The sequence below is a fragment of the Protopterus annectens genome, chromosome 4.part0 (genome assembly GCF_019279795.1).
Source record: "Protopterus annectens isolate FY-2018-M chromosome 4.part0, PAN1.0, whole genome shotgun sequence".
In the NCBI taxonomy this organism is placed as follows: Eukaryota; Metazoa; Chordata; order Ceratodontiformes; family Protopteridae; genus Protopterus; species Protopterus annectens.
In genome coordinates, this window is record NC_056733.1 from 773720858 (window position 1) to 773746356 (window position 25499).

General features: G+C 44.6%; 1 protein-coding gene across 5 annotated transcripts in view; it reads right to left on the reverse strand.

Annotated features, from left to right (window-relative positions):
• LOC122799579 (clathrin heavy chain 1-like) overlaps positions 1-25499 on the reverse strand; it is a 1937764-nt gene that overhangs the window by 1004291 nt on the left and 907974 nt on the right. For all 5 annotated transcript variants that reach the window (XM_044068726.1, XM_044068727.1, XM_044068725.1 and 2 more), the window contains one exon: positions 21506-21628. In XM_044068726.1, the coding sequence (XP_043924661.1) occupies positions 21506-21628 (123 nt within the window). The remainder of the gene's footprint in view (positions 1-21505; positions 21629-25499) is intronic.

Here is a 25499-nt window from a genome sequence, read left to right on the forward strand (position 1 = left end):
ATATGAATTTAGCAGCAGAAATTCAATCAAAATATGGATACATTACTCAAGATAAAATAAATGGGTTAGACTTGATAGAAATTATATTTCAAATAACTATATCAGATCATACAGCAATAAACTAATCTGAAGATACACGGCAATGACGCAAGAGAGAGACTGCAGTTTTACTACTTATTTAGGAAAAGAAATTAAGAAAATCAGTAGTGGATACAATAGAAGAGTTATCAGGGAAAACACAAATTACATCAGAGGGGACAGCTACTAAGTGGGATTAAAATGAAAATGGAGTTTAAAATGGTAGAAACAGAAAGATCAGAAAGTAGTACTAAGAATTATTTAGAGGGGTTGACCAAAGATTTAAGTATGGCAGAAGGATAAGCTCAAGGAGGAACAACTTTAGAATGCTAAAGGGAAAACGGAGCATTTGGATAATGTGCATGAGTTTAGAAGGGTTGCTGTTAAAAAACAACCCGTTTTGATAACTCGAGTGCAAAAACATTAAGCACAATAGTCAGTCTGGGAGCACAGAGGAGAAAGCCTGACAATGACCTGAGCAACCCATATTTGATTAGCTTCTCAGATGACTGACATTGACGGAAGGGAAGAAAGCAGTGCCTGCTGCTACAGTGACGTGAGGTGAAGGCCTTGAACACCAAGAACCAGACTGGGAGGGGGCATGCACTGTGACTGCCCAAGCATGTGAGGGAGTGAGAGTATGCGGTTCATGGTGCAACATTAGGTAGCCCTGCAGTGATACAGGTGTGTTTAACATCTCTTTGGGTGGGTAAGTCTGTAACAGAAAAAGGCTCTTCAGTACCATCAAGAGCCCCAACTACTGACCTTGTCCCAGTTGATGCCCCCTTCCCCCAAGGATAGTGCCCTGGCAGATCTGTAGGGTGATCCCAAACCACCAGGGAACAAACAGGCCCATGTACAGTTGTGGAAGATCAATAGCTGCTGTGCAGAGGAAAGAAATACAGAAAAAGAAAACTCAGCACAATGACAGGCAAAATAAGGAAGAAAGCTGTACCCAAACTTAGGAAACCCATGGCAATAAAAATAACCAGAAATCTTATGAATATAACACACATTCAGAAACTTTATGTGTATAAATCAGAGGGATTGGGGAAACCAAGCAGCAGCATGAGAATAAATGGACATTTATGAAGACTATCATGCAAAAGTTGGAAGAAAACAACTCTCAACGATTAGTAGCCAAGACAAAAAGAGATGAGAAAAATAGTGATGTAAAATTACTCAGTAGGAAAGTCTCCACAGATGATCTTCCTATTGAAATCGGAGTTGGGAGGGAATAAAGCAAATACGATTTGAATTATTTTAACATTTTAAAGGGGGGGGTAATACTAGCATCTTAGCAGAAAAATGTGGTGGCTGTTTTACCCAAAGAGGATGAAGAACTTTCATAACTGTTTTCATATAAACCTTTTTCAATTTTAAACCATGACAATTATGAAGTGTCCACCATTCTCTTAGACAAAGGTAAAGGTGTTACAAAAGTTGATAGCCAAGATCAGTGTGGTTTTGTGCAGGGGAGGCAAACATTTGGCCACATTAATAGATCAATTATGATCCACACCAGGAAGCAGAATGTAAGAAAATACGGCCAATCCAGATGGGTCTTAATGTAGAGAAGACATCTGATAAGAGTCGGTTGGGATTTCGCATCTGGAGATAGTAGCATCTGCATTCCCAATAAAATAGGATTAGTAAGAATAATATATAAAGTGTCACAGGCAAGAATTAAGGTTTAAGGGTTCCCCTCTGAAAACCTATGTTTCAGCAGAGGATCCAGAGAGGGATGTATCTTTTCCCCCAACTGTTGGTTGTTTTACACTCAGAGCAGTTGGCAGACCCAGGTGTACTTCCATCATCAGAGAATAAGGGATATCCTTGCCCCTCTAAACATCGTGGAACTCCCATATGGTCCTTCTGAAATCACAAACCTGGATCCTTGAAAGCCTCAGAGGAGCGTTCTCTTTAGCAGCAGGAAAGCTCTGAAGGGCCTTGCACCAAAACTCGTCTTTTATTCAGCTCAATCTGCTCAAGTCTGGACTCCTGGAAGGTGCCCTGAAGCTTTCAGAGCTGGTCAACTCTTGTATCCCTTACAGCTAAGGCTACTGTAGCAGTGATCAACAAGATGATCACACCACCTCTGCCTTAGCTTACAAGCTGTACCTTTATTACAACTTCACAGCCTCCCTTATAATTTCCTAACCTTCTTCATGCAAACATTAGTCAGTTCACTGGAAGTACACATTTTATTTTCTCTCCAGAGGCAATCACATAATACAGAAAATCATGCAACCATTTTACTTTTATACTGCTAGAGATATATCACCATTTTTGTCCATGAAAACCGTTTTTCTAGTATATGAAATACTACAAAGTGGGAAGGGGAGCAGCATTGAGAACTGTGACTTGGCACTCAATTGAAATGTGTAACTGTTCTTGTAATACTGCATCCAGAAAGCACAATCTAACTAGTCTATGGATACCCAGACTTGTTCTACCAAAATATTTTACTAGAAAAACTGTTTCACAACAATAATGCTAACTTGATGATTTCCAGCAATATGCCTATAGAGCCATTAGAAACTGACAGGTTGCAAAGATGCATTACACTTAGTTGTAAGTGACAGTATATGACGTTTGTTAAGGATGACAGAATATAGCCCATACCAGATCTTAACGGTGTCATCATTAGCTAATAAAGCACTATATATACTGTTCAGAAAAAAATTAGTTGAAACACGTCAAGGTTCAAACTTCATGGTCTGACACAGCCAGAGGGGTGAGATCAAAATGCAGTAGTGCGCCACATTTAAATCATGGAGGGCAGAATTACAGAGTAGGTATATTCTCTACCCACATGCCCTACTACAAACTTCTCTGTTAATGGTATGAGATCTCAGAACAGAATTTCCATACTGCCTTTTATATACTAGTATAAAAGGACACATGTTCACAGGACTTTTACTATGACAGTCTGATGTTTTACATTACCCTGGTTTTCCAATACCACTGCACAGGTGGTAAAATTAATATCCAGAATACATGTGAATCAAGCTGTTGATGTATCAGTAGTACAAATCATAAATATCACAGCAGAGGAAGCAACATTTCTTTGGTCACATTCAAAATGAGGCCTAAACTCCATTTACAAACAAACCCAATGTGCTGCCACATAAATCGGGACCGAGATGATATGATATCCTCAACTGAAGAATAGTCTCAAGTGTGTCGTTTTGCACAACACCCAATTCCCTGAAACACTGCAAACAGAGAAACTAATATATGGCCTCATATACATGTACCAAATGCAGTGGTTGGTAGTTTCACCCTATCTCCAAATCATGCTATTCAATGCCTAGAATAAAGCTGATAAAGTTGTCATTAAATTAGAAGTAGAAAACAAATCAAGCATATTTTACGAGAATTTATATTCACTTGTTGACCAAGAAATTCTGCCTGAGCCAGAAGCCCTTTTTCAGGTGAATCCTGTTAACTGCATTACTCATCAAAATAAAGTACAGTAATGGAAAAAAAGTAGCAAAAGTATGACAGCAGCATATAACTTACAGGCAATGTGGGACAGTGACGAAGTAAACTACTAGAGGACATAGTCACCACTGCTGTACCCATGAATCCAGTTATAATATTGGAATGATCATCACAAACTGTCATGGGCGAATGGCACATGGCCTTGTACACCTTTACCAACTGCAGTGCTTCACAGGACTTCGCGTAGCGGTTTGATACTATATAGCCTATTGTGACTGAAGAGGGTATATAACCTCTACTCAGAAGGAAAGGTGAAATAAGAAGTTATGTACCTACCATAACGTTCCATGTTAGTTGTCTTCTCTCGCCTTCTTTCTTGCTTGATGGGTTCGGAGCCGATCCCTCGGCTCCGACTCGGCACTTGCTTTAGCTCGAGAACTCCTTTTACCAGCTCGAGGCAGCCCCATATCCCATGATGCAAGGCAGGAAGTACCCAGATCTCGTTTGTTGACAAAAGGGCAATAACACCAAGCATAAACAATACTTCCCAAAGGAAGAAGAAACTTACAAATGGAAAAAGGACCAGGTCTGAATGGTCTTTAGTATTATAGTTTCTTATACAAGGTCTGTCCAGGCCAGGGGGAAGGAGGGAGGGTCGCAAGAAAGAAGGCGAGAAGACAACTAACATGGAACGTTATGGTAGGTACATAACTTCTTAATGTTAAGTTGTCAATCTCGCCTTCATTCTTGCTTGATGGGACCGCGTCCCTAGCACCTCTATCCTGGGTGGCTCAATGGAACAAACTCTTGAGGACTGTAGAGCCAAAACTGGCTCTGTCCCTGGAGGCCAAGTCCAATTTGTAATGGGAAACAAAAGTGCGAGGAGTGGCCCAAGTGGCCGCTGCACAAATAGTGTCTAAGGGTAGTCTAGCTTGAAAAGCTGTAGAAGTAGCTAAACTCCTAGTTGAATGTGCTTTAGGTTTTGAGCACAGCTGTTTTCCCCTGATCGTATAAATTTCAGTGATGACCGAAGAAAGCCATCTGGACAAAGTCACTTTAGAAACAGGAAGGCCTTTTTTATTATCCGCATAGGAGACAAAAAGTTGATCAGATTTTCTAAATTTTTTTGTTCTGTCCAAATAATATCTAAGCTGACGGTGGACGTCAAGATAATGTAGCTTTTGTTCAGCTCTATCTGAATAGTTAGGAAAAATACAGGAGATCAATAGATTGATTCAGATTGTTTTTAGCGACCTTAGGTAAAAAGGATGGATTAGTTCTCAAAGATACTCTGTCTTTGTGAAAAATCAAATAGGGGGTCGAACCGAAAGAGCATGAAGTTCAGACACCCTCCTGGCAGATGTAATAGCCACTAGGAATAAAGTTTTCCAAGAAAGATATTTCAGGGAACAAGAAACAGCTGGCTCGAAGGGGAAGAATCAAGGATGTCAGCACTAAATTTAAATCCCACTGAGGAGGAGGATTCCTGATTGGAGGCTTTAGTAGGAAAATTCCTTTCAAAAGGCCCTGCAGAGCCTATGGGACATAATATTATGATCTGCTATCCCGACATGAAAATTAGAAATAGCAGCCAACTGAACTCTGACTGTGGAAGAAGAGGAGCCTGCATGGAAAATCTCTGCTAAGAAGTCCAGAACTGCCTGAACAGGGGCAGTAAAGGATCAATATTTTGGGCCTTAGCCCAATAAGAGAAACGTTCCATTTGCTTGTGTAAATCCTCCTGGTAGAGGATTTTAGTGAAGTTACTATGATATCTCTAACTGGATTAGAGATCAAAGGAAGCCTGGCTAAGGAAGGAAGTGGAGCAACCATGCTGTGAGGTTGAGAGAAGGGATTGACCGGTGCAGCTGACCGGATTGGTGAATCAGTAGATCTGGCACTGGGTCCAGATGCCACGGCTGCACCAAAAGGTGATGATGGAGGAACAGGAACCAAACTTGTCGAGGCCAGTAAGGGGCAATGAGAATCAATTTGGCTCTCAAACGGTAGCTTTCTGGATCACCTGAGGGATCAGAGGAAAAGGAGGGAAGGCATAAAGAAGTCCCTGGGGCCAATCCTGGGTCAGAGCGTCTCTGGGGATGGCCTGATAGAGGAAGAGGCTGAAGAATTCTGGACATTTGCTGTTTTGGGGAGTAGCAAAAGATCGCAACATGGACGACCCCATTCCAGAAAAATCTCTTCCGCTATGGATTGCTTGAGAGACCACTCGTGAGGCATGAGAATAGCTCTGCTCAATCTGTCCGCTATAATGTTGGTTTTCCCAGGGATATGCGTTGCTACCAGAAACCGATGAGAGGAGATCGCCCATTGCCATAGTCTGGCGCTTCGACACAAGGGGTAGGACTTGGTTCCGCCCTGTTTGTTGATATACCAAACTACAGACATGTTGTCTGTGTGGACTGCAATTGTCCCTGGGAAGAAAGTCGTTGAGGGCTTGCAACGTTAAAAGCACTGCTCTCATCTCCAGGACATTTATGTGCAGATGGTACTCGAACGGTTGCCACGTCCCATGAACCATCCTGCCCTGATAATGACCCCCACCCGATCAGGGAGGCATCCGTGGTGACAGTGGCTATCGGGGACGGAGGTACAAAGCACCTGCCTTGGTGAACCTGAGACGATGTGATCCACCAAGCAAGATGTTCTTTGCATGTTTGTGTCACCAGAATCTGGTGACGCATTGGAGTTGCTGGTATGACCACTGTGTGAACAGCATCCACTGAAGGAGGCATGTAGAATCGAGCCAGGGAAGAAGAGTGATGGCCGCAGCCATAAGACCTAACACCTTTAGAACCATTCTGGCCTGTACCTTCTTGCTGGCCAGAATGATCCTGACATGAGTCTGAATGTCTGAGACTCTTTGTTCTGTAAGGGTAGCTGACATCCGAACAGTGTTTAAGTTTGCGCCTATGAAGGTAATAGACTGGCAGGGCGATAAGGATGACTGAGATGCCCAAATGAGAACAAAGGTCTATTGTGTAATCCCTGGCTTGTATAAGCTGATGCCTGGTGGTGGCTGACAGGAGCCAGTCGTCGAGATACGGAAACACCTGGAATCCTTGACGTCTCAGGTGAGCCGTGACCACTGCCATGCATTTGGTGAACACTCTGGGGGCTGTAGTGAGACCAAAGGGCAGGGCTCTGAACTGGAAATGACTGGACCCCAGCCGAAAGCGGAGAAATCTCCTGGAGCGTCTGTGAATTTTGATGTGATAGTACGCATCCTGAAGATCTATTGAGCACATCCAGTTGTCCTTCTGTAAGAAGGGTAGAATTGACTGAAGAGTGACCATTCGAATCTTGTCTTCCTGACAGACTTGTTGAGTCTGCTGAGATCCAATATTGGTCTCCAGTCTCCCGTCTTTTGGGGACCAAAAGAACCTTGAAGTAGATTCCGGCTCTGAATGGTCTATAACTGGCTGAATGGCTCTTTTTGCAGTAGTTTTGATCTCTAACTCTGCAATGTCCCTTAGACCGGGTGGTACATCTGGAAGGGAACTTGAGGGGAAGGGACTTTCCTCGAAAGGAATTATGTAACCCTTGGATATGATCGACTGTACCCATCTGTCTTGAGTGAGGGAATGCCAGGCTTCTGGGTACAGTGATAATCTTCCCGACTGCCTCCAAGGAGGGACAGCCGGGCAACACCTCAGGGATGCTGAAAGGGCTTCTCAGGAAGAGACTCCCTGTTGCCCTGATTCTTGGACCCTCTGCCTCTAGAGCGCGTCTGTTGTTGTTACCCCTCTGCCTCTAGGGGTAAACTGACCACGTGAATCCGGGCGTGACTCCTTGAGATTTGCGGAACCACATCTTCCCACCCTTCTGTCCTTTGGGATAAGGCCTAGAAGGGGTGGAAAACGGACTCCAACAGCAGAAAGAGTCTTGCCGTCCTGCTCACACCTGGTCAAGGTTTCCTTCACCTGAGGGCCAAACAAAGCTGACCCATCAAAGGGAGAATTTGTGAAGGACGCCTTAAAGGGATCCATAAAATCACATAGCCGCATCCAGGCTTGGCGTCTGAGAGCCACACCTGTGCCTGCAGCTCTACTCGCTCCATCAGCAGCATAAGATATTAGCCGCATGGAGGAGTTAGCAATGGAATTGAGGGTTCCTAGCTGCGAAGCAATCTTTTCTTGGGCCCCTGCAGCTGTAGGATCCTGAACTACTTCTCCCAGCTCCTTCAGGATATCTCTCTGGAGTCTGGTGAAGTGACAAAGATAATTCAGCGAGCATAGCAAAGGTCGCTGAGGAAAACATCCGCTTGCATACCTATCCATGGTCCTAGAGTCCTTGTTAGGAGGATGGACAGGCACGGAAGGATCTGCAAGTTCCTTTTGGTGGCGCAGCCACCACCATGGCATCAGCGGGACACCCTTGGTAAGGAATTGTTTGTCACTAGGGGCAGTTATAAATTTAGAAGGCCTCCTAGGGACTGGCTCTACAGAGTCAGGAGCTGTCCACGCCTTCGAGCTATAACCTGCATAAGGGGTCGAAGGCGGAGACACCCAGGAGGTGGAGGGCCGAGATCCAAACGCCTCTAGGTATACTGACTCATCCTCAGAGGGATTGTTGGTGGGCCAGTTTCCCTCTGTTTCAGAAGTTCTAGGATGTCTGAGAAGGAGACATCCTCAGAGGGGATCTAGGGATCCCTCTGACTCATCAAAGTCAGTATCCGAAGTGACAGACTCGTGGGAGTCTACATGCTTCCTCTTACAAGTCCTCTTCCTAGGCGGATCTCCCGCAACATCAGGAGAATCCTCGGAACAGACGGGAATTCCCAATGGGGAAACCTGAGGCGGAGGATCTCTGGGTCCTGTAGCAAGAGAAGTGGCAGAGATGTCAACAGGTACAATAGAGGGAGGAGCTACGGGAAGAGACTGCTGACTGATACCAGTGGCCAGTACACTCTTCATCACCTCGAATGCTCCCCTCCCAGGCAGGTCCGAGAGACCCGCTCAAGAGCTAGGAACTCCGGGGCCACCGAAGGGAAGTCTCCGAGGCAGATGTCGGAGCCGAGCTCACCAAGGCCGAGGCTCCAAGGGGAAGAGCGGGTTCGGACAAGGGTCCGATGCCACTCACCCCCTCAGAGGAGACCATGGAAGCCCGACCACGAATCCCTCTAAGGAAGAGGAGATAAGAGTAGGGGCTGAAGGGACAGAAGAGGGTATCCGTCCTCCAGCCGTAGCAGTAACCATGCCCGAAGACTCCAACTCCAAGCTCTGAGGTAGAGTTGAAGGAGGAACTGTAACGGGGTGTGGACCAACAGTCGCCTGCTGAGACGGACTGTGTAGCATTTGGGCCAGTACCTGTGACTTGAGCAATCTACTGACCACTCTCTCTAGGTCATGGTCTGACAACCTGGATGACCTTGAAGATCGGCTCCGATGGCTCCGTTCGATAGAAGAGGCGAGGCGGAGCCGAAAGTATCGGCTCCAAGGAAGGGACCTCGACCTCTTCCTGGAATGGGTCATCGGAGCCGATATTACTGATCCTGTCAGCACCGATTTCGGAGCCGGCCGACGCTCGATGTATCGGCTCCAGCGGAGCCGATACAGCCACCAAAGTAACGGTGTCGGAGCCGATCGGAGCCAACACCGATGCCTGTGCCACATGGGTGTCGGAGCCGATCGAGCCGACACCGATGCCCGCTGTGGGTGTCGGAGCCGGTCGGAACCGACACCACAGTGGTCAGCAGATTCGGCACCGATGGCCATCGGCGCCGAAAGCTTAGTGGATTCAGAATCGGCTCCAGCCGAGCCGATCTCGACTCTATACGAGTCGGAGCCGAGGCCACAGGCTTAGAAACAGAAACCTGGGTCTTGGCAGATTTAGTTGATTTTGTGGGGCCGACTTAGCGGAGAGCCCTCCGGCTTAAGAAGACCCTGAGAATCAACTTATTCTCTCTCCTGCAGGACTCTCTGGCTGAAGGAGTGACAAATAGCACAGGAGTCCTGCAGGTGAAGAGGGCCTAAACAGTACAGGCAAGAAGTGTGACCGTCTGTCAGAGACATCTTCTGACAGCACGAGTCACACTTCTTAAAACCTGAAACCCTCTCTTTAGACATGGTGCCTAACAAAACACACACACACCAGTCCAATTAATTAAACTAATACCAAAAGGGTATTTAGTAAAAATACCAACACTCACACACCCTAACAGGGGATGGGATAGGAAATTAACTGACTAAAAATTAAAAGAGACAGGGATTTCTGTCAGAAAAAGTTAAATTTAAAGTTAAACTATCAAAACAAAAAGTTTTTAACTAAAAAAGGGCTTAAATGTCACAAAAGTGAATTACTTACCAGGAGCTGGTAAAGAGAAGACCTCCCAAGCGAAGCGGCAAACGAGATCTGGGTACTTCCTGCCTTGCATCATGGGATATGGGGCTGCCTCGAGCTGGTAAAAGGAGTTCTCGAGCTAAAGCAAGTGCCGAGTCGGAGCCGAGGGATCGGCTCCGAACCCATCAAGCAAGAATGAAGGCGAGATTGACAACTTAACATCTGATGTTTACTATAAATGTGCAGCAAGCTGTCATATGAGAATTAAAAAATATTCTGTATCACCTTTTTCTTCATTTTGTACATGGGGATAGGGTGTCGTCAACACTGTCCATTACCTATAGCCAATGGTCACATTGCCAAGTGGCAAAAACCATATATATTTCTACAGCAGTTTTTCTTAATATTTGTAATATGTTATTCCTCAAATGCCATTCAGTATGCAGCTGCACTGAATTCCTCAAAGGTAGACTATCAGTCTTCAGTGCATTTCATAGCAAATCAGTTTGTTGCTACAGCTTGAAAGTTTTTGTAAATAAATTTTTAAAGGGTACTGACATATGGTCAGTTACACAAGGGTTCAAAATGAAAAGGCATTTACTCTTATGGTTTGACAACATGTACAATATTATGCCTCCACCTGGTGTGTTGTATATCACTTCTGGTTAGTAAGCAGAACACAGTACTGGTCAAGGTCAGACGTCTACAATGTTTAACTACACATGAAGTAAAACATACTATACATTTTTTTCTGATTAGCTTTTTCCCTCTCTTACAGGACTTGCAAACACCTTCCCCTAATTAAAAACTTGTGCACTAAAGTACATCACATGAAGTTACAGTGGAGTATATGCTTAAGTGCCTGGAATCAGCCAAGTCAAAGTATGGCTCAGTATTCTGATGTTCAATTCAGAGAACTAAACTATAATATTTCAAATTATTTCAGAAATATGGTCTTGTATTGCTAGGCACCCACCAGCAGTCTCAGAAAACCATCTGAGTATGCATTCTTTAACCACTTGGTTCACAAACATTTCACATTTTCAGGCTAACTGCCTACACCTGAATACGATTATTGTGCTCTTAAGGAGCAAAAATTGAAAATACTCTGAGAAAAGTGATATTTTCTGTCATTTATACATGTATCTAAAATGCATATTTTACTTGCTCTGACAGGCATGTAATTGTAGAAGTTTCTGCTGTATGCTTTCCAGACTGCAACTAGGTCTTGCAATATGTAGTATGAGGCCAGCCATACAGATGCCCTGCACTGAAAATTCCAAACAAATTATATAGTGGAGGATAGAGAAGCTGTTTGAATTAGGGTCAAATTCAAATCTGAATACTCTTCTAAAATTGACAAGCTGCAAAGGAAGCAAACCAGTCACTTGAAAACAAAACGCCTACAACATTCCATTACCTTCAAAGTAAAACGTATAAAATCTATCAAAATCAAATTAAACAGTTAGTCAATTAACAACTAAAAATTAGAAGTTATGTACCTACCATAACGTTCCATGTTAGTTGTCTTCTCTCACCTTCTTTCTTGCTGGATGGGTTCGGAGCCAATCCTCGGCTCCGACTCGGCACTTGCTTTAGCTTGAGAACTCCTTTTACCAGCTCGAAGCAACCCTATATCCCATGATGCAAGGCGGAACTACCTCAGATCTCGTTTGGTAGCTAACCTACCCTGCTAAGGACTAACCTAACATAATTAGGAAAAACAAGTTCATAATAAGAGTCCTCATATGAAGGCTCAGGAGGAAAACAACCTGATAGGAACTCTTCAAGATCTGTCCAGGCCAGGGGGAAGGAGAGGGACGCAAGAAAGAAGGCGAGAGAAGACAACTAACATGGAACGTTATGGTAGGTACATAACTTCTAAATGTTAAGTTGTCAATCTCACCTTCATTCTTGCTGGATGGGACCGCGTCCTTAGCACCTGTATCCTGGGTGGCTCAATGGAACAGACTCTTGAGAACTGTGGAACCAAAACTGGCCCTGTCTCTGGAGGCCAAGTCTAACTTGTAATGAGAGACAAAGGTATGAGGCGTGGCCCAAGTAGCTGCTGCACAAATGGTATCAATGGGTAGTCTATCCTGAAAGGCTGCAGAAGTGGATAGACTCCTGGTTGAGTGTGCTTTTGGTTTAGAAGATAGCTGCTTGCCTCAGAGAGTACACATAGGAAATGGTGGAAGTCAACCATCTGGATAAGGTCACTTTAGAAACTGGAAGACCTATCCTGTTTTCTGCATAGGAGACAAATAATTGGTCCGATTTTCTGAATTGTTTAGTTCTATGCAAATAGTACCTGAGCTGACGATGGACATCCAAAAAATGAAGCTTCTGTTCAGCTCTGTCGGAATAGTTTGGGAAAAAGACTGGTAGATCTATAGATTTGGTTAATATTGGTTTGAGACAACTTTGGGGAGAAAGGACGGGTTCGTTCTTAAGGATACCCTGTCCTTATGAAAAACCAAGTAAGGGGAACGAATGCAGAGAGCTTGAATCTCTGAAACCCTTCTTGCTGAAGTGACAGCCAGTAAGAATATAGTTTTCCAGGTCAATAACTTCAAAGAACATGAAGCAGACGGTTCGAAGGGAGGTAGCATCAAGGATGCCAACATTAAGTTTAGATCCCATTGCGGAGGAGGATGCTTTATAGGCGGCTTTAGGAGAAAAACTCCTCTCAGAAAGGCCTTGCATAATCTGAGACATAATGTTATTGTCATGCAAGCCAACATGATACTTAGAAATAGCAGCCAGTTGAACTTTAACTGTAGATGAAGAGGATCCTGAATGAAAAACCTCAGCCAGGAAATCTAAAACAGAATGTACAGGAGCAGTAAAGGGATCAATATTCCTGGAATTTGCCCAAATAGAAAAACGTCGCCACTTGCTAGCATAAACAGTCCTAGTGGACGACTTTAAAGAAGACACTAAGATGTCTCTGAGTCAGAGATCATCGGTAGCCTGGCTAGGGAAGGAAGTGGAGCAACCAAGCAGAGAGGTTGAGAGAATGAATGGCCCGGTGCTGCTGACCCGACTGGTGGATCAAGAGATCCGGAACTGGGTCCAGATGCCAGGGCTGCACCAGAAGGTGACGATGCAGAGACGGAAACCAAATTTGTCGAGGCCAATAAGGGGCAATGAGAATCAACTTGGCCCTCAAAACGGTGGCTTTCTGAATGACTTGTGGAATCAAGGGAAAAGGGAAAAGGAGGAAAAGCGTACAGAAGTCCCTGGGGCCAATCCTGGGTTAGAGAGTCTCTCAGGGGTTGGCCTGGAAGGGGAAAGAGGGTGAAAAAATCGGGGCACTTGTTGTTTTGAGGAGTAGCAAAAAGATCGCAACAAGGAGTGCCCCACTTCAGAAAAATCTGATCCACTACAGATTGATTGAGAGACCACTCGTGAGGCATCAGAATGGATCTGCTCAGCCTGTCCGTCAAGAGGTTGGACCTGCCGGGGATGTGCGTTGCTATCAGAAACCGATGAGAGGAGATTGCCCATTGCCAAAGTCTGAGAGCTTCTCGACACAACGGATAGGACCTGGTCCCGCCCTGCTTGTTGATGTACCAGACCACGGACATGTTGTCCGTTTGTACTGCAATAGTCCCCGTGGGAAGAAAGTCGTTGAGGGCCTGCAACGTTAAAAGCACCGCTCTCATCTCCAGGACATTTATGTGCAGATGGTATTCTATGGGTTGCCACGTCCCGTGGACCATCCTGCCCTGATAATGCCCCCCCCCACCCGATCAGAGAGGCATCCGTAGTGACTGTGGCAACTGGAGGAGGGGGAATAAAGGGTCGGCCCTGATGAAGAAGAGGGGAAGATATCCACCAATTCAGATGAGTTCTGCACGACTGTGACTAAGATTTCGTGCCTCATCAGGAGACTGTGGTACGACCACTGTGTGAATAGCATCCACTGCAGAAGACGCATGTGGAAGCGAGCCAGTGGTAGAAGAACAATGGCCGCAGCCATAAGACCTAGAACCTTCAGTATAAATCTGGCTTTGACCTTGCTGCTCTGCAATAGAATCCGAACTAATTTTTGGATGTCCAGAATTCTTTGATCTGTTAGTCTGGCTAACATTTTGACGGTGTTTAATTCTGCGCCTATAAAGGTGATAGATTGGCAAGGCCGCAGAGAAGATTTTTCGAAATTTACTGAAATTCCCAAACTCCTGCAAAGCTGCAGAGTGTAGTCTCTGGTCTGAAGAAGCTGACACCTGGTGGTGGCGGAGAGGAGCCAGTCGTCCAAATAAGGAAACACCTGGAATCCTTGACGTCTCAGATAAGCTGTGACCACTGCCATGCATTTGGTAAACACTCTGGGGGCTGAAGTGAGGCCAAAGGGCAGGGCTCTGAATTGGTAATGACTGGTGCCTAGCCGGCGGAGAAACCTTCTGGAGCGCCTGTGAATCTTTATGTGATAGTACGCGTCCTGAAGGTCTATAGAGCACATCCAGTTGTCCTTGCCCAGAAAGGGCAGAATGGACTGAAGCGTGACCATCCGGAATCTTGCCTTTTTGACAAATCTGTTTAGACTGCTCAGGTCTAATATTGGTCTCCAATCTCCGTCCTTTTGGGGACCAAAAAGAATCTCGAGTAGACGCAGGATCCTACCTGGTCTGCCGGCACAGTCTGGACGGCTCTTTTTCCTAGGAGCTTTGAAACCTCCTGTTCTGCCAAATCCCTTTGACCGGGTGAGATGTCTGGAAGGGATTGTTGAGGTACGGGATACCTTTCGAAGGGGATATTGTAACCCTCGGATATGATCGACTGTACCCACATATCTTGAGAGAGGGAACGCCAGGCTACTGGGTACAGCGAAATCCTTCCCCCCGACTGCCTCCAAGGGTGGACAGTCGGGCAACACCTCAGGGATGCTGAAAGGGCTTCTCAGGAAGAGACTCCCTGTTGCCCTGGTTCTGAGGACCCCCCCCTGCCTCTAGGGCGGCGTCTATTATTGTTACCCCCTCTGCCTCTGGGGGTAAACTGACCACGTGTGTCCGTGTAGCTCCTTGGGCTTTATGGAACCACATCTTCCTCCCTTCTGACCCTTGGGATATGGTCTAGAAGGGGTGGAAAATGGACTCCAACGGCAGAAAGAGTTTTACCGTCCTGCTCACACCTGGTCAAAGTATCCTTCACCTGAGGTCCGAACAAAGCCGAACCATCAAAGGGGTATTAGTGAAGGACGCCTTAAAGGGGTCCATAAAATTACAAAGCCGCATCCAGGCTTGGCGTCTAAGAGCAACTCCTGTGCCTGCGGCCCTGCTCGCTCCATCGGCCGCATAGGATATGAGCCGCATGGAGGAGTTGGATAAGGAATTCAGGATTGCTAGCTGTGAGGCAATCTTTTCTTGAGCCCCAGCAGCAGAAGGATCCTGGACCACTTCACCCAGTTCCTTGAGAATATCTCTTTGAAGCCTGGTGAAGTGACAAAGGTAGTTCAGCGAGCATAGCAAAGGTCGCTGAAGAAAACATCCGCTTTCCATACCTGTCCATGGTCCTAGAATCCTTGTTAGGAGGATGGACAGGTACTGAAGGATCCGCCAGTTCCTTCTTAGTGGCCGCCACCACCATAGCATCCACAGAGACGCCCTTGGAAAGAAACTGTTTGTCCGTAGGGGCCGTAATAAAATTGGATGGTCTCCTGGGGACAGGTTCCACAGAATCTGGAGCCGCCCACGCCTTCCGAGCCACTACTTGCATAAGTGGGTCGAAAGGCGGAGACACCCAGGAGGTGGAGGGTCGGGATCCAAAAGCCTCCAGGTATACCGACTCATCCTCGGAGGAATCAATGGATGGCCAATTCCCCCTCTGTTTGAGGAGCTCAAGGATGTCTGAAAAGTAGACATCCTCAGAGGGGGATCGTGGGGAACCCTCCGACTCATCTAAGTCGGTATCAGATGTAGTAGACTCGGGGGAGTCTGTGTGTTTCCTCTTACACGTCCCTCTTCTGAGGGGGTTCACCTGCCGGATCAGGAGAAACTTCGGAAGAGGAGGAAATTCCCAATGGGGAAACCTGGGGTGATGGATCCCTGGGCCTGAGAGCAAGAGGCTGGCAAGAGGTGTCTACAGGCACCTAAGAGGGAGGAGCTAGAGGGATGGACCGTTGACCTGGCTCAGTAGCCAGGACACTCTTCATCACCTCAAAGGCTCCCCTCCCCGGGAGACCGGAATATCCCCGATCCGAGGATACAGGAATTCCCGGCTCAACTGAGAGGGAAGGCTCCGAGGCCGATGTCGAGCTTACCAAAGCCGAAGCCCCGAGAGGGAGAGCGGGGTCGGACAAGGGTCCGATGCCACTAGCCCCCTCGGAGCCGACAAGGGAAAACAGACGAACGGATCCCTCCAAGGAAGGCCTCAAGGAGGAGATCGGAGCCGAGGACGACGGAGCCGAAGGATGTATCGGCTCCGGCGCCGAAACAGTCGCTGTCCCGAGAAGCTCCGGCTCCGAACTCTGGTGTGGAGTCGGAGGAGGAAGTTCAAGGGGTGAAACAATAGCCGAAGTCTGCTGAGACGGGCTATGGAGCATTTGGGCCAGTGCCTGCGACTTCAACAGCCTGCTTACCACCCTCTCTAAGTCGTGGTCAGACAGCCTGGAAGATCTCGAAGATCGGCTCCGATGGCTCCGCTCCAACAAAAGAGACCCCGGAGCCGAGTGGATACTCTGCAACGAAGGGGACCGAGATCTCTTTCGGGACGAAGTCATCGGAGCCGAAGTCCCCTGAATTCCAGATGGAGCCGAAGCTTTCTCGGCTCCGATGCTGGATAAGGTGTCGGCTCCAGCCGGAGCAGACAAGGCCACAGTGGACCAGGTGTCGGAACCAATCTGTGCCGAACCCACTACTTTGGAAGCAGAAAGATCGGTTCCAGCCGGAGCCACCGGAGGAGGCTTGGATACTGTAGCCTGAACCTTCGGTGGCTTAGAAGGTTTACCAGACCCTGTTCTAGAGGGAGAACCTTCTGGCTTAAGTAAGCCACGGAGGATCAGCTTATTCCTCTGTTCCTGCAGGACTCTCTGGCTAAAAGAGTGACACAAAGCACAGGAGTCCTGCAGGTGCAAAGGCCCCAGGCAGTAAACACAAGAAGTGTGACCGTCTGTCAGAGACATTTTCTGACAGCACGAGTCACACTTCTTGAAGCCTGAGACCTTGCCTTCCTTTGACATATTTCTAAGGAAGAAGTCACACACACACCCCAACAAACACAAACAATTAATCCCCTAACAGACAGACACACAGGTAGGGATTATCCAATGGGGTCTAGGCCTAACTAAACTTTTATACAATTACCAAGGGAATTTAAAAGTTTTGAACTGTAAGGGAATAGGGTGGGCTGTAAACAGACTACACACTATGAAAGTGGAAACAAGGGGGAATAAATTCCTAACTAAGCTTTTTTTGACAAAAAATTACTTACCTCAGCTGGCAAAGGAGACCTCTTTCGCTAAGCGGCAAACGAGATCTGGGGTAGTTCCGCCTTGCATCATGGGATATAGGGTTGCCTCGAGCTGGTAAAAGGAGTTCTCAAGCTAAAGCAAGTGCCGAGTCGGAGCCGAGGATCGGCTCCGAACCCATCCAGCAAGAATGAAGGCGAGATTGACAACTTAACATAGCATATTTCTACATAAATGTACCTTTTACAAGCTGTATTTTTTGTTTAAATAAAATTCAACACGTACTTTCTCCTTTTCCTTTGAGGGTACAGGACCAAAGGGCCATAAAAGAATATGAAACCATTCTGGAGATAAAGGCATTTGTATACAAAGACCAAAAACAACCAAAACCTAGTCAGTAGGTTACAGACAATCCTCTCAATAATAGTGAACAATAAATGGGTTAACAAAGGTTATCTGACTAGCACTAAGCTCACTTTTCTTTCTTAGTGCTAGTTCTGGCCAGTTTCACACATGACCAAGCAAAAACATACAAGTATTTTTTTAAATGCCTAGTTTCCATCTTAAAAAAAAAAAAGTTTGTGCATTGTATCTTAACATGCTCTTCTCAAAAAATTGAAGCACTGTTCTGTTTGCCCTTTGTAGGTTAAAATTAGCCACCCAGTGGTTTGAATACTGGCTCTAGGTAATTTGGTCATGCTGATGTGACACCGAGTCCATGCACACAATGGGAAAAAGGGTGGATGTGATACACATTCTTAAAATGGCACAATAAAACAATGCCCCTAATGTCAATGCACGCCTACTAACTTCAAATGTACTTTAATATGCCTGCCCAGTAGCAGTTTTCAATGAATAATGGCTTGGTTTGTCTAGCACTTCGAATCAGAAGTTTTATAAATAAGAATACATCTTTGACATTCACGTGCTGAGAAACATTTCAGAAAAGCTCCTTTCCTACTTAAGGCTCATTTTTTGCACCTCAACTGCTGTAAGCAGCTGCACATACTGTATAAATATTAATGATGTCAGGTGTTCATTCCCCTTCACCAAGGAACAATGTTTTTGGCCTCCTACTAACAAAAGTAACAGACTATCTCAGCACAGCCCTGATCCATACAACCATCAAAAGATTAATGGCTTGCGTTCCTACTGTTCTTAATATACATGTCTACAACAATGCTAAGCTCAGTATACAAAAAGAGCTTCAAGTGAGTGAGTTATCCACATATGGGAATGCTGCATACCCTTAAAAGGTTCTACTCCCTGCCCCCAGCAAGCAGCTGACTTCCCTATGACGATCTGGCATCAAAGGAAATTCTAACAAAAAGTGTGCACCCTAACATGTGCACCCCACTCTCCTCTTGAGGAACAAAGGCAATGTCTTGTTACACCAGTGTTCAGTGTCTCTAATCAATTCTGGGATGCTTGGGGACCTATTTTGGGCTTTATCAGTCTATGCCACTGAGCTAGCTAATAAATCATGAACTTAATGTGGCATCAAAACCTGCAGACTTTTAAAAGAACATTTGCCATGTTTTCTACTGCACAGGACAAAAAAAAAATCTTGAAAATTGCTGTTTTTAAAACCAGATAGAATCAGCATTCTTCTAGTTTAAGACATCACAACATGATTTCAGATTTTCTTTCCATTTGATTAAACGCATCTTTGTCAGCCTGGATGATTCCGGCATGCTCCATGTCAACACACAACTCTCATTCTAAACACATTTTTGCCATCTAGAACATTCTAAACAGGACACGTAGTCTTCCTCTTCTTTCGGCTTTTCCCAGTTAGGGGTCGCCACAGCGGATCATCTGTTTCCATTTCTTCCTGTCCTCTGCATCTTGCTCTGTCACATCAACCACCTTCATGTCCTCTCTAACCACATTCATAAACCTTATCTTAGGCCTCCCTCTTTTCCTCTTACCTGGCAGCTTCATCCTTAGCATCCTTTTCCCAATATACCCAACATTCCCTCCTCAGCACAGGCCCAAACCAATGCAATCTCTCCTCTCTAGCTTTGTCTCCAAACTGTCCAACCTGGGCTGACCCTCTAATATATTTATTCCTAATCCTGTCTACCCTTGTCACACCCAGTGCAAATCTTCACATCTTTAACTCTGCCACATCCAGCTCTGACTCCTGCCTTTTTGTCAATGCCACTGTCGCCAACCCATATAACATAGCTGGTCTCACTACCCTTTTGTAGACCTTCCCTTTCACTCTTACTGGTACTCGTCTGTCACAAATCACTCCTGACACTCTTCTCCACCCTGCCTGTACTCTCCTTCACCTGTCTTCCACACTCACAATTACTCTGAAGTGTTGATCCCAAGTAATTAAACTCATCCACCTTTGCCAACTCTACTCCCTGCATCCTCACTATTCCTCTATCCTCCCTTTCATTCACACACAAATATTCTGTCTTAGTTCAGCTAACCTTCATTGCTCTCCTCTCTAGAGCATATCTCCACCTCTCCAGGGTCTCCTCAACATGTTCCCTACTCTTACTACATATCACAATGTCATCTGCAAACATCATAGTCCACTGGGACTCCTGTCTGATCTTATCTGTCAACCAGTGCAAATAAGAAAGGGCTCAGAGCTGATCCTTGATTTAATCCCACCTCCACCTTAAACACATCTGTCACTCCCACTGCAGATCTCACCGCTGTCACACTACCCTGGTACATATCCTGTACCACTCTTACATACTTCTCTGCTACTCCAGACTTCCTCATACAATACCACAACTCCTCTCTAGGCACCCTGTCATATGCTTTCTCTAAGTCCACAAAGACACAATGCAACTCCTTCTGACCTTCTCTGTATTTCTTCAACACTCTCAGAGCAAACATCGCATCTGTAGTGCTCTTTCCTGGCATGAAACCATACTGATCACTAATCATCACCTCCCTTAACCTAGTTTCCACTACACTTTCCATAATTTCATGCTGTGACTGATCAGTTTTATCCCTCTGTAGTTACTACAGCTCTGCACATCACCCTTACTCTTAAAAATCGGTACCAGAACACTTTCTCCACTCCTCAGGCATCCTCTCACTTTCCAAGATTTCATTAAACAATCTGGTTAAAAATTCCACTGCCATTTCTCCTAAACACCTCCAAGCTTCCACAGGTATGTCACCTGGACCAACAGCCTTTCCATTCTTCATGCGCTTCATAGCTATCCTTACTTTCGCCTTGCTAATCCATTGCACTTCCTGATTCACTATCACCACATCATCCAGCCTTCTCTCGCTCTCATTCTTTTCACTCATCAACCCCTCAAAGCACAATGATTCAGGAATAAATTATTCAAACTAATAAACTGGGCCCAACTTTGTGCATTAGAAACTAACTCTCAACTCTCCTTTAGAACAGAACATCCAAACTACTTCCAAAGAGAAACCGCAACTTGCACAGCTTCATAATGCAAGGAATACAGTGATTCAAAGTGACTTACTGAAATTACAGCATTTTCTTATCCTTACTGCCCCCCCCCCCCCCCACCTCCAGTATTCCACTCTGAATAAGAATTTCCCAGGTGTCCTGGCCAAATTTCTTCTAGTCAGTATATTTCAGATATCTCCAATTACTGCAAAGTTATTTTTTATCAAAACGTCTAAAAAACAGACATCCCCACCTACTATTAATAACCACTACGAGGTAAAATGAAAAAAACTGAACGTTACAGATTAGCCAGTGCATTTTATAAATATATTAAACAGAATTACATAAAGGGCACAGTTTGGGAATTAACAGTACATATTTGATGTAACTGCCTTTACCACTAAAAAATGAAACTGGATCTGAGCTTTAAGATGTAGTGCGGTTGCAGTCCTACCGGTAAGTGAGCAGTGAAAGTGTTGAAGAAAGCTGCAAGATGCAACTTTCTTGCAACAGACTTTGCACAAACATGGTGAATTTTTGAGAGACAAAAAGGGAATGAAATTGAACCACAACATTTAAAGATTCACTTTGTTGTTACCTTAAACTGCGCACTACCACTACCAACAGGCAGAAATCTTGACAAAAATACAACATGCAGTTTCACAGACATACTTCCTGAAACATTTCTGGATATTAAAAGATGTTACTAAAATACTTCACCAGCTCCATATAAAAGTGCTACTTATTTTTTAAGACTTTAAGCATTAGTAGAAATGACCAGTACTTTCAAATTTGTCAGTTTACTGACTTGGTATCTCATTTGAAATGAAAGGGAATTGAATATTTCTCATGTGCAATGTACTGCTGTATACCTGATCAATCAGTGGTCTTCTGTAAGGGTTATTCTCATCCAGTACTCTTGCCCACAGCTCGGGGTCCTTCCTGCGTACCAAGTATCTAGCCTCACTCTTGAAAAGCGAGTTCTCATTGCAAACCTAAGAATAGAGAGAACAGTGTTTTAATGAACAGTTACTATGCAGACTAAAATTTCAACTTTATATGAGAGAAAAACATAAAATAGTAAAGGATAAAAAAGCTGACGTCAGTCTGGCAAGAATAATTCAAAATCAAACCATCAGCTGGAAAAGGGAGCTGCACCAAATTTTGTTGCATTGCATAATATATACTTTGTGCAAGCTGTTGTTTTGGCTCTGGTCAGGGTTGAAATGGGTCCATGGATAAGCCCTTCATTTGGTCAACAGTTAAGTTGCAGCCATGTATTCACGCTTTAGGAATAAAATCTGGCCATAAAGAGATTAAGAGGCATGTCTATTTGATGGCACTGGACAGGACAGGATGGGTGTGTACATTTTTGGGTAGGGAGAGGCAAAGCAGTGATGCAAACTGTCACAATCACTCCACTATGAAGTATGTCCTGGGAGGGGGTTTTGGCTCAACAAGTCACCATTTAGTGGTAGCCTTCATCTCAGAGTATACAAGAGCATGCACTCACAGGGGGAAGGTGTAGTGGGGGTTTCATCCACCAGCTGGTGATACAACTATGCAAAATACCTGCAGTTGCTGGAAATTTTGAAAGGATCCACACACTGACACAGGACTTTCACAGTTAAACTTGGCCACAAAGTGCAAAAAAAATATTTTAAACCAAACCAAGTGGAAAAAAACAGGCATCAGATAAAATATCAGTTTCAATGCAGAAAGCTTAATCTGTCTCAAATACTGCAAAGCTCTAAACAACCATCATGATTCTGCATGACTGCATCCCCAGACGTCTCGTGCCCTGTACAGTACTCGGTTACAGTCTTTTGTATGGCTGAGCACACAGACTGAACCTCAGTGGGGGGTAAAGATCAGCAGCATGGCAGCAAATGAGATTTAAAAAGGACCAGACCTGTTCATTGGACACTGATAAAAAGCAAACACTTGCCAAAACTAAAACTGAAGCTCTGCAGAATGAGAAAGCCACTTTCAGAAGATGTTATATCATCATCCCTCCTTTTTCTACATGGGTCAGGGTATTGTGTTAACAGTCTCCAACTCTCTCGATTCAGTGCCACACTCCTGCCTTCTTCAACACTTATGCCTGACTGTCGCAGATCTTTCACACAATCCATCCACCTCTTTTTGCAGGACATCCTCGCTTTCTCTTACCCTCTTCCTGTCTGTCCCAAATCTTCACCAAATTGTCTTCTGATTTTCTACACGTGCCCAAACCACCGTAATCTGTTCTCTGATCTTTTCTGCAATTGGAGCTAGTTTGGCTTCTGCTCTTATGAAGATTTGTTCATGGGTATAGTGATTCAAGTATTTCCTGTTTGGAAGTGATTATTACTAAGGATTTGAGAAAAGTGTCCACTATCTAATATTTTTCGTAAAAGCACCTTTTCTAATAGCTATTTAGACTTTGAAAGCCACCATCCTTATAGTCAGAAGAAATCAGTGGTAAAAGGCCAACTGGTTAGGCTTGCCAGAATGATTTTTGAGGATGAATGTCAGATTCTTTTGGAAATGTTTACTAAGCGGGGGTATCCCATGGATTTTTTTAAAACCTATATTTGATGAAGTGGCAAGTAAGAGGAAAAGTGGATTTTACCTCCATTTGTTATATCATAATAACAGGGGAGTTCAAGATGGTGTCACTGGGGACTTGGGTGTGGGCTCTGATGCTGCCACAAGTGAGATTCAGGTGTGTGATAGAAATAAGTACAACAGGTGCTTTATTTGTACCTATTCTTTGGATAGTCATGAAATTGTACCAACAGTGAGAAATAATTGGCTACTAATATCTGCAAACCCACAATTGTGTAGATTACTAGGTGATAAACCAATTGTGGCCTATAGGATGAACCTTTGTTTCAAACCGTTACTGGAGAGAACACATAGTAGGAATTGTATTTCGTCTGGCACTCGAGGTATGTCCAAGTGTGGATGTTGTAGAACTTGTCCTCCTATACTAGTAGGATGTCAGTTTTTTCTTAATGGGTTTAAGGTTCTCATTAAGGAGAAATATAATTGTAACAGCAAATGGGCTATTTATGCTGCCTGCTGTTTGGATTGTTCTGCCTATTATATAGGCAAAACTATTAGATGGGTGGGAGAAAGAATATATGAACATGAAAGATGAAAAAAAAAAAAAAGACATGAATGCTTTGTTTAGACATATCCAAAAAAAATCCTGGACACAAATTTGGGTATTTTGTTATAGAACATCTTAAGAGGGATGATAGGGGTAAAATTGTGGAAGAACATTTACTTGTGAGGGAAATGAAATGACATCTTAAGCTAAATTCCCTAGTGGAACCACGTCTTAATGACACTTGCTCCATTTCAGCTATTTTATTTCTAAGAATATTAGAATGTTAATGTGATTGCATTCGAACCTTTAGTATTTTTATTTAAATAGTTTTGATCTTAGAATGGATTGTTTACAGTTTATTAATATTTGCTTAATTAATGAGCTTAGAGTCATGTGATGGTTTTAATTACTATTTATACTGATTGAATGTGATGGTTCATTGTTCTGATTATGTCCTGACAAATGAAAGCGCTAAACCTCGTTTTTCTATTGCTGTGTTCCAATAAACAGTTATCACTGCTTTTTCGGCTTCTGGTTTGGTTACTCTTGTATGTGATCTTGTGACTCTCTCTCTTTCTGAACCATGTGTTGGCTATCAAGCCATTTGCCATACAGAGGTCTAGAATGGCTTTTCCTTTATTTCTTTTGCCCCACTCATGTGGACCCAGGCAGCCCTGATGTCTGTCCTGATATATTCATTCAAGTCATTCATTATCAACACCAAGTCATGTTGCCCTGCTTTATCAAGTAGGTCCTGCAACTGCTGTCTGAATGCACACTTTTCCTCACTATCACAACCCTGCAGTGGGGCATAGACTGAGATTAAGAATATTGCCTTATCACACTGGAGTCCGACTGCCATGAGTCTGTCATCAATTCTGATGATATCCCTCACCGTCTTCTGAAGCCTCTCCACAATTCCTACACCATTTCTAGCCTGCCCTCCACCTGAGTAGTAGACTCTGGATCCCAAGCCAAGTGGCTTTGCTGCACTGCCCTTCCATCTTCTCTTGGATACATAGGATGTCCAGCCTCCTCCATATCATGTCATCAACTTCCAAGTTGCGTCCTGTCAGTGAACCTTCATTAAGCGTAGCAATTCTCAGTTCATGTTTGGCAGGTTGGTTGGTTTTACGTCCATCTTTTGCTCAACAGAGCTATCCCAGTTAACCCAGGCTGGGCAACTAGGCACTGACTAGCCAAGTAGCTTATTGACCCAGGGCTGCTGGGCTTTACAGCAGGGGCACACTGGCCAATAGTGGCACATATACCCCTCCCACCGTTAGCAAGGGTCCCTGGCATGGGTCAGAGTAGGCCAGGTCCTCAACCCACTTATCACCCATGCCCATTTTTGGCGACATTAGTCAACATGACCGAATCACCTAGAGCCATATTTTATACAGAGTGGCTAGCCCTGCCACAGCGTGCAGTCTGTGGTCAGTGTTCTCCTATCTTGGGGATACTGCACACCACAGTAGATGCCCAAAGCGGTTGATCTGTACAACTCTTCCTCTTATAAGGCACCATGTAGAGCCTGTGCTGCTGCTGCCCACAGCTCCATTCATTGGTGAGTTTGAGATGGAAACACTCAGCATGTTTTTCAGACATGGGAGAAACCCCACAGAGACACAGGGAGAACATACAAACTCCAAACAGGAACTGGCCGGAGGTCAGAAGTTACTATATGATATTTATAAAATACTACCATTTAACGTTATAACACAATTCAGTTTAAGAGAAGCAACTTTCACTGCAAGGGAAAAATGTTA